The 9,888-nt window shown below is 48.5% G+C and overlaps 1 protein-coding gene across 6 annotated transcripts in view; it reads right to left on the reverse strand.

The window, feature by feature from the left end:
- Positions 1 to 9,888, reverse strand: part of dnm1a (dynamin 1a) — a 51,936-nt gene that overhangs the window by 9,929 nt on the left and 32,119 nt on the right. For all 6 annotated transcript variants that reach the window (XR_004776162.1, XR_004776163.1, XR_004776164.1 and 3 more), the window contains exon 16: positions 132 to 241. Coding sequence is in view for 3 of the 6 variants with exons in the window: in XM_035527080.1 (XP_035382973.1) it covers positions 132 to 241 (110 nt within the window). In the remaining 3 variants the exon portion in view is untranslated. The remainder of the gene's footprint in view (positions 1 to 131; positions 242 to 9,888) is intronic.

Raw genomic sequence — 9,888 nt, forward strand, 5'->3', positions numbered from 1 at the left:
AAAAAAAGACAGCGAGAGAGTGATGTAGAGAGACACTGTCATAACCTTGATGAGTTCACCAAGATGAAGTTACAGGTGTATTTCCAACCAGGCAGATTGTTTTGTGTTTTTAGTTTGCGATGTGCAGAGACCTCTGCTCTGTGTTGAACAGGGCAAAGATGTGCTTGCTGGACATGAAGCTCTTCTCCACATCCCTCAGCTTCAGATTGTCCACCTGCAACATGTACTTCTTCTCTTTCTCCTGCAGGGGGAGAGAGAGAGAGTGCGAGAGAGAGAGAGAGAGAGAGTGCGAGAGAGAGAGAGAGAGAGAGAGTGCGAGAGAGTGAGCGAGAGAAGAGAAGAGACAGAGAGAGATCCAGTTTCAGTTTAGTCCTCTGTTCATTAGTGTGGTGGTTGATGTTTAGTGCTCTTGACATGCTGATCTTCCTTTTTGTTGCTGTTCACATTTGCAAAGTGAAGTGCAGCAGTCAGGTAGTGCCAAAACAAGGGGAATTTGATTAAGAACTTCAGGGAGTCAGAAAAGGAAAACAGATGGAGACCAAACAGAAAAGGATAGAAAGAACAAAAGCATTAAGAGGGATGATGCACCACAGAGGGAACAACGAGCGACACACATAGCTGGGACACACGGCTGTGGGAATGACAGAAGACAGGATGAGAGAGAAGACAGACAGCATGAGCAGAAATAATGTGCATTTAAGACAGACGCAGAGAGCGAGAGAGAGAGTACACTAGAGATCAAGAGAATGAAAGGGTATGAAAGCTAGAAACAGCATACGAATGTCAGAGAGGGAGAGAGAGAGAGAGAAAGAGAGAGAGAGAGCTTGCTTTCTTTCATTTTTTTTCTCCCCTCAGGCCCCACCACACGAGAGCTGGAACTGATTAGAGCCAGCGGAGCTAAAATAAACTGTGCAGGCGGGCGGGGCGGCGGGCACTGTGGAGTCTACAGCCGGCAGCCGCTTCACCACAGCAGCCTGGCGGGCCGTCAGTGGCTCGCAGGCCAGCAGGCAGTCTTCGCCTGCCCCGAGAGAAGGCACCACACCCGGGCCTGCCCACACACCCCACCTCCCCCACATATAAACACCCCTCAGCTGCAGAAGACCCAGACCAGAACCGAACAGGATTCAGCCAGCCAGCCCTGGATCCACAAGCAGGAGCATCTGAGTGTGTGTGTGTGTGTGTGTGTGTGTGTGTGTGTGTGTAGCTGGTTGTGTGCATTCGTGTGTTAGTTTAAAGCTGTGATGATGAGAAGCTGCCCATAGCTGATGTGGCTCTGTGGTTTGTGACTCTAGGTCAGGTTTCCTCATTCCTCTCTTACTCATCAGAGGCCACAAGGTAAAAACAGACCCAAACAGTTTCAGCACTTCAACAGACCAAAGGGCTTTTACCAGTCTCCCCTCCTCCCAACACACCAACCACTGGCACATACCTGCGGAGAGGCTCTCTATGGTAGGTCTATGATCAGGATGACTGCTGAACTTTTACAATGAATCGTGGACCTAAAAACAAGCAGCCATGATGTGAGCTGGACTGAGTCTGTGTGGGATGAGAGAAATAAGCTGTCCTAGAGATCAGGGGCTTTCCCAACCCACAGAGAAAAGGGAGAGAGAGAGACAGAGAGTGAGATAGAAGGAGAGAGTGAGGGAGAGAGAAACAGATAGAGAAGGAGAAGGAGACTTTAAGTGTCCCCTTGGCCAGGTGGACATGCCAGCTGGCCAGGTGCTCCTCAAAACACTCTGTTACTATAGTGCTGAGAGGGTGACGTCATCAGCAGTCATCCACACACACGCACACAGACACACACACACACACACACACACACACACACACACAAATGGGCGCGGTCTATTCAATGACTCACACATTTTCCCTCTACTTGGCCAAAGTGTGACAAAAGAGAGAAAGGAAAAGACAAGAACAGAAACCGTGAGGGACGAAGAGATGGAGAGAGAGCTGACAGAGAGAGCAGGGAGATCTGTCATGATTCATCCCCACACACACACACACACACACACGCACGCACGCACGCACACACACTCACACACACACACACTCACACACACACACACACACGCACGCACGCACACACACACACACACACACACACACACACACAGACACACACACACAATTTTGCTTCTCAAAGTTTTTATACATGGAATCAACCGTTTTTCACCCTGTGCTCACTTTACTTCCCTCCTAAGGATCTACAAAGAGAGAGAGAGAGAGAGAGAGAGAGAGAGAGAGACATACACACACACACACACACACAAACACACACACATTTTTGCTAAGGCTGTGAATGGAAGTGATCAGAAGGTGAAAAGCCTGACTACACAGTATGTAAGGGCAGACCTCTGACCCCACCCCCTGGCTCCCTGAAGACACACATACACACACACACACGCACGCACACACACACACGCACACACACACACACACACACACACACACACACACACACACTGAATGATTCTCCATGTGTTCTCATAAAGCCATACAGCACCTCTCAACTCCTCTGTTTGACTCCAAAACCTACACAGCACTGTCAGCTTTGTCAAAACCGATCTGGAACGTTTTGTCTTTCAAATCGAAGTTCCAATCTCTGACTGGATCCGAACGGCCCAATCCTTCGTCGGCTGACTGGATGAAATTTCCAACTGGAGATTGCTAAATGTGGCAGAGGGATACAGGATTTTGGTCCATCCACATTTAGGCTCAAGACCACAAGGAGACAACTCAAAATACTTTCCATTGTTTTCTTTTCCTCATGACTAATAACAGCGTAATTATAAAGGCAGAGGAAGTTCAGATTGGATCCATAAACACACCTCATATGCTTTACTCTGGCCCCCGCTTTGGTAATCCAAACAAAGAAAGTGGGCTTGCAAACACACGTCTCTGAGTGCTCACAGACGTGTACACAGACACACACACACCCTGTTAAGAACACACACACACTCTCTCTCTCTCACACAGGCACAAATGCCACAGATCTCGTGGAGAAGTGATACTAACAAAATGCCCTCACACACTTCTTTGGTCTATACACTAATTTAAAGCAAAGAGAAAAACATGTAACGTGATCACAGCTAAACCCCAGAAACGAGGCCGAGCAGAAAACACTCTTTGGAATGAGAAAGCCTTTCGCTTTAAGAGACCCCCTGTGTATTTGTATGCATGCGTTCATGTGTGTGTGTGTGTGCGTGCGTGTGTGTGCGTGTGTGAGTGCGCACTAAGGCAGACTGAAGTGTTAGTGACTTGGGTCTGCATCAAAGGCGGCTGAAACGCAGGGCAGCATATGGGAGCAATAACACTGCTCCTAACCCCTCATTACCAAAAAGACGGGGCCTTGGGCAGGGGCCAAAGGGGCAATTCTCCAAATGCACCCTCCTTTCTTTACTTCACTCGCAAATGAAAAATGGAGAGAGTTACGTTTCCCTCAGAACTCTCACAGACCACCACCGCTTCTGCTCATGGAACTGTGCCCTTTGTGCTATAAATGTTCTAGTTTGTGTCCATGTATGTGTGAGTGAATGAAAGAGAGAGAGAGAGAGAGAGAGAGAGAGAGAGAGGGGTGAAAAAGATAAACGGAGAGACAAAAACAGTTGCATTTTGTTGAATTCATTCTGGCTAAATGTCAAAAGACAAAGGAACGAACCATCTACAGGCAAAATAAGTCAAAGAAAAAGAAAGATGGAAAGAGAAAGCAAGAGAGAGAGAGAGAGCGTGAGAGAGCGAGAGAGCCCATGTCTACCACAGGAATGGCAGAGAATTCAAATTCAAACCAGCCCTGCTTCCAAAGCGACTTTCCAAAACCTCAGAGTCTGCTCTCTCAGACAATTGCGAATGCATGTTAACCCTTTAAAGGCCTGAGGACGGGGGGGGGGGGGGGGGGCATATCTACCACGGCTGAGCACAGCCTGCCTCAAGTATAGGTGACAGTGACGTCGGTCAGAATGCCACCCGCTAACGTCCAAAGGTCAACCACCGAGTGTCCGAGAGAATCCCTAGAGAGACTTTTTTGCTCCCAGTTCATTTTGAAATTTAGCCCCGAAAAGAAACAAAAAACGCACGGCACATGTGAAGAAGCTATGGGAACGGAAATCTAGCAGACTTCTGTCTTAGCAATTCATAAATTAAAAACAACATTAGAATGACTGTTTAGTAGTGTTTCCGTGATGGTATGAAACAGCGTTCAGCTTGAAGGGCATCTGGTAGTCCCAGCTCTCTCACGCAGCCTCTCCGGTTCTCCTCTCTTCTTTGAACATTCTTTAATGAGGGGCGCAATGGTTTGTTAACAGCGTAACGGAAAAAAAAAAGACGCAAAGAAAAACAGACGTGGTCTTTTTTGACGCAGCCGCCGGCGTCGGGAAAGGCCGGGAAGAGCCGCGTGCAGGCGGGAATCCAGGAGTGGCCACGTGCTTCAAAGGAGAGACAGGACAAAGAAAACTCAAAGCAGTGTCAAGTGCTGGGAACTGACACGGCTCCCATTGTTAGGAAACTTTAAGAGAGTTTTATAGCCGATCTTGTATAGGTGTGTAACTGGGATCACTTTTAGGACAGACCTGCCAGCAGTGGTGGGACACACATTTGCCACTGCATGTACATAAAAGTTTTGTTTTTATTTTCCCTCGGTTTAACCGTGAGTTTGGTCGAATGTGCGTGAACTGGCTTGGCTGTGCATCGCCACATGAGGGAAGGCAGAGTGGTCTCATGAGCTCATGTTTTCTGGAGAGGAAGTAGTGACTGACTGGTCTGGCTGAATGCAGGCTCAGCTCCACTCGTCTGGGATTGTACATGACTTATTCAGTTCTTGACACTGATATCGCTCTCCCTCTCTTACTGTCTCTCTCCACTTCTCTCTGTCGCCCGCTCGTTTCCTCTCTTCTGTCCTTTCCATTCACCTCTCTTTCTGTCAGACAGTCTGAACATGAAAGGGGTACAAAGAAAGGGAATATTCATCTTGCTGGAACAATGAAATACACATTTGTTTATTCCATCAGCCGGATGTGGGCGCTCCAGACACTTTGATAGCCTGTGGCTCCCTGTGTCGTCTGCTCTCTCCTCTTCCCTCATTCCACCCATTGGCTCCATGTAACAGATGAGGTTCAGATCATTCATTCACTAATACCATTTGCAGCTTGTCTTTATGTGTAAGTGTAACGCATTATCCCTGTTAGGAATGACGTCTCTCTGTAGAGAAGCCATATCCGCTGAGTATTGAGAGCTTCGTGTATGTAGACAGATAGTGATCTCATTAGTGATAGAGGGATGTCTAGCAGTGGCGTTAAGCTGCAACTCCTACAAACATATCACACAGATAACACACTCGCACACCAACACACATGCAAATGCACTGGCCGGAGTCTGTTTCTCCTTATCTGCCTCTACAGCTCATTGAAATTCACAAACCTCACAACTCTTGAGAGAGATTTCTCAGCTGCAGCTCTTATCTGTCGTAACGCTGAGGGGGATTGCAACCACATGGCTGCCGCTCTCGTGCTGTACAGTACATGTACACTGTGCAGTCCACCGTCACCGCGGTGAAGCACAGGGCTGCTCTCTCAGAAATCGCACAAGAGAGGAACAGAACACAAGAAATCTAACACCACGGAACTAGGAGCTGGAGACTGGAAGCAGTACAAAGTGATCAGAGTCACGTTCATCCATCCTCTGGCTCCAAGTTCTTTATTCCAGGCCCAAGCCAAACCTTTGGCGTTCTCCTCCCCCGGGCCCTCCTCCTGGGCCCCTGTCTCGCTCTCTTTCTCTTGGCCTGGTTGTGCACCTCCAGGACTGCTGACCCAGCTCCCAGAGGAGGCGTCGTCTTCGATTTCGTGCTCAGGTCCGAGAGGAGGAACCGTAGCTAAAGCAAACACAATCGCCGGCCTGGAGCCTGGCCCAGGACGCCACCCTCCCCGCCGTTCTCGCTGGCTCGCGCGCGACCTGGCCATCAGCACCTCCATGGCTCCCCACAGTCGCGTATCACCATTACGTTATAGAACAGAGGCAGAAGAGCGATGAAGAGGATGCGCGGAGGCTCGGGCACAGGATGGGGAAGGGCAGAAAGAGGATGAGCATGAGGGAGGGGAGAAAGGAAGATAGAAGGGAGTGGACGAGAACAAGAGCTAGAGAGAGAGACAGAGCGAGAGAGGGACGAAGAGTGAGACTTTCTTCTCATTCGAGTGGCGACTGTGGAGTAACAGACGTCCATGATGGTTTCCATGATGCATTCTGCACTTTCACCCCCATCCGCCTGAGTGATGTAGCTACTTCCCAGTGGGTGGGGGGTGGGCGTGGAGCGTGGGGTGGAGGGCTAACGTGCTGCTCCTCGTAGCCTTGCCGTTGCCTCCGCGCGCAAAATCCACTCCGGGTTTCAACCTTGCTGCCTGCAGCGGCGCACGGCCCAGCCGTTCCGCAGGGCTTGGGGGTGGGGGGATGAGAGGGTTGGGTGGGGGGATACAGCATGGAGGACATAAAGCCCCCTTTATTCACGCTGGACAGGGAAAGGAAATCAGCTCCAGTAGAAAAAACACAGGCGCCTGGGCAGAGCAGCCACAGGGCCGCACATCTGGAGTTATTACAACCCCGCCTCCTCGCCAAGCACAGCCGACATTCCTCCACCAGCTACAGAGCCGTGGAGCCTCCTCTGCCTTCCACTGTGACTCCCACACACACACGCACACACACACACGCACACGCGCACACACACACACACACACACACGCACACGCACACGCGTTCATCCCCTTAAAGCCTACCCGCCAATCTCTTTTTCCCCTCCTCTTCAACGAGAGCCCTCCCCCCGCCTTTACAATTACACAAGACATGCAGCAAATTAATGCGCTTCACTTCCTGTTGACCTTTGACCCGCCACTTCCTGCTACCTCCCCAAAAAAGCAAGAGGGAAAAAAAATGAGCCAGACGGAGGGCAGGACGAGAAAAGGGGTGAGCAAAAAAAAAGTACAGATAGCTCCACCTACTTCTCTCTCTCCTGTCTCCCACTCTCTCCTTCTCTCTCTCCTTCTCTCTCTCCTTCTCTCTCTCTCCTTCTATCTCTCTCTCCCCCTCTCTCTCTCTCCTTCTCTCTCTCTCTCAGTGGGAAAGTTAACAGCACTCTGCCACGTCAAGCTTACGAGTTGCCGTTGTGCCACCCGGTAGGAAAGAGACGATGCGCTCCGCTCTCCACCAGCTCTGCCCGAACTCTGCCCCAGGGGCAGAAACTCCGCATTTTTGGGTGTTTTAGGGGGAAATCTTCCACCTGATCTCAGCAGACCTCAGCAAAGATGTGAACGGCTTCCGATGTGGGCCGACGTCCAGATGGTGCAGGCGCTCGGGGCGGAGGGGCTAGCCGGTGGCTGGAGATGGAAGAAAAGGGGAGAAAGCCCTCCTCCCGTAGCAACAACCCCGGTGACCTGGCCCTTGCCCGGTGCCCCACAGCACCGCCACCTCGCCCTGCTTCCACCCACCCGGCTCAGGGAGGAAGGCAAAGGGGGACAGGCAGAGCGAGAGGAGAAGCGTCTGTGTGGCGTCTACCAGAGGCTTCCAGACGGATGAGGTAGAGTATCGTCTCATCTGTGTTTTAGCGTCGTGGATTTGGGGTTGGTGGAGGGAGCCTTCCTTGTGTGATGAACTTCGTCTGTTAACTTCTCCAGCCGATTTTTAAGTAGGAGCAATTTTTAAAAACTGCACTGGGAAAACGCAAGTATGTGATCAGAGTGCAAAGTCCAGATGTCCGTTTTGAATGGCGCTCAGGCGGGTGAGAGACTAAGTGCTAATGCGATTCCCAGGTGCTAGTTTATCTCATCTGGACCGTTCAGGGAAATGTTCACATTTAAGTCAGAGAGACGGTAAATGGGTCCTGACTGACTGATAGCGGCTGGGTATGTTTCTATTTTCATGTATAGAAGGTTACACCATTATTCTGCTGTTTAAGAGAATGGATATGCAAACTTGGGGAAGAGGTCACTGGGAGCATCAGAGTGTTTAAGTCGAGTGTCTATTAAGTGCATGTGTGTGTGTGTGTGTCTGTCCATGGGTGCATGCATGTGTGTGTCTGAACAAAAATGTACATGCATTTAAATAATCTAATAAATTCCCGATGAATATATATTTAATACATATTTATTTATTGTAACATATTTAATACAATAAATGGCAACTTTATTAAAGTGACAATGAATCTCACGTCAAGAGTTTCATCTAAACTGCTAGGTAAGAAAGGCCTAATATGTATTCATGGGAAATGTAACCTTGCATCATATTATTTTAGGTACTTTTAGTGCTGGGGCCAAAGATTTGGGGGGAATTCTATGAGAAACATGAGACCTGTTCTACTCAGCTGCTTTCTACTCCACAGGGGACAGGAAGTTGCAGTGAAACCCACCAATCACAAGCCGTCATCGACATCTGATCAGCCCAGAATGTCAGCACTCAGGGTAAGGCGTGACAGGACAGGTGGAGGTTTCTGGACGTAAGTTGGGTTAAAGGTGATGTCAAATGCCACCGTCAGGCCCTCGAGTTACCACAAACGGACATAAAACTAAATGTGAGTAATAGCACTTCTCTTTGAGTCTTGCAAATGTGATTGTATACAAATACATACAAATCTATCAATTTAGGCAATACTTCAAGGGAGGAAATGTTTTTATTAGACAATATTTCAAGTTATGCTCATGTGGAAGTGCTGGTATCTGTGTGTGTGTGTGTGTTTGTGTGCGTGCATGTGTGTTTGTGTGTGGGACTCGGATTCCAGTGGGGGGAGGCCAGAAGCCTGCCCCGCCTGCCCAGTGTTCAGACTACCTGTTCAGGAAGTAGCGGTTGTACAGTAGTCTGCACATTGGTTAGGCTGGGTGGGGAAGCTCAAGACATGCCCCCTCCTCACCATGACGACGTAAACTCATCGACACACCAACTGTGGTTCTGACAAATCAAGAGCTTGTTAACTATTGTGAATTCATGCCAACTTTTAAATGTAATTATTCAATAAACAGCCAAATAACATTCCAGAAAAATGTGTTTCTTTGTTAATTCCTTTGAAGTAATTATGCATTAGATGTTCAAGATCTTAGCCTGGGACCAGAAAATGATAAAATTATGAAACCTCAATTGACTTATATTTAGACATAAAAGTGTGCAATCCCAGCCCACAAGCAATGATGGATAACCTCAAAAAAGAATTTCACACACACACACACACACACACACACACACACACACACACACACACACACACACACACACACATTGGTGTAAGCCTAGCAAAGGGCAAAGGTGATGCTACAAAGGAGTGAAAAAGGTGTTAGAGGGAGGGAGGGAGGAAGAGTGGTTTTGTCTCAGTGGCTTATAGTAAAATATTCAAAAAATCAAAACCACTGACATGCATGGTTCCACTTACACCACTGAGAAGTCTAACACAACAATCATTTACACACACACACACACACACACACACACACACCCACCACACACACACACACATACACACAAAATATATATATATATATATATATATATATGTTAGCTTAGGTATGTAAAAAATGACCCAGTTAAAGCATGCAGACTAAGAGCAGATTTGCTGCAGGTTTGCTGTAGAGCGCTTCATGACACATTACTCCAGAGTTTAGAGTTCTGTGACAGACCCCTTCCTAACGCCATCACATGACAGAGAGAAGGAGAAAGACAGAGTCAAAGAAAAATAAAAGAGAGAGAGAGAGAGAGAGAGAGAGAGAGAGAGAGGGAGGGAGGGAGGGAAAGAGCATAATAACAAACAGAGGTGCTGTTGGTTGCGGCTGCTTTACATCGACTGATGGGGACATGCTAAACTATAAATGCCTAAACACACACACACACACACAATTACACAAACTTCTCCATTGGCTTATGTGG

This window comes from Electrophorus electricus, chromosome 6 (assembly GCF_013358815.1).
Source record: "Electrophorus electricus isolate fEleEle1 chromosome 6, fEleEle1.pri, whole genome shotgun sequence".
Lineage (NCBI taxonomy): Eukaryota > Metazoa > Chordata > Actinopteri > Gymnotiformes > Gymnotidae > Electrophorus > Electrophorus electricus.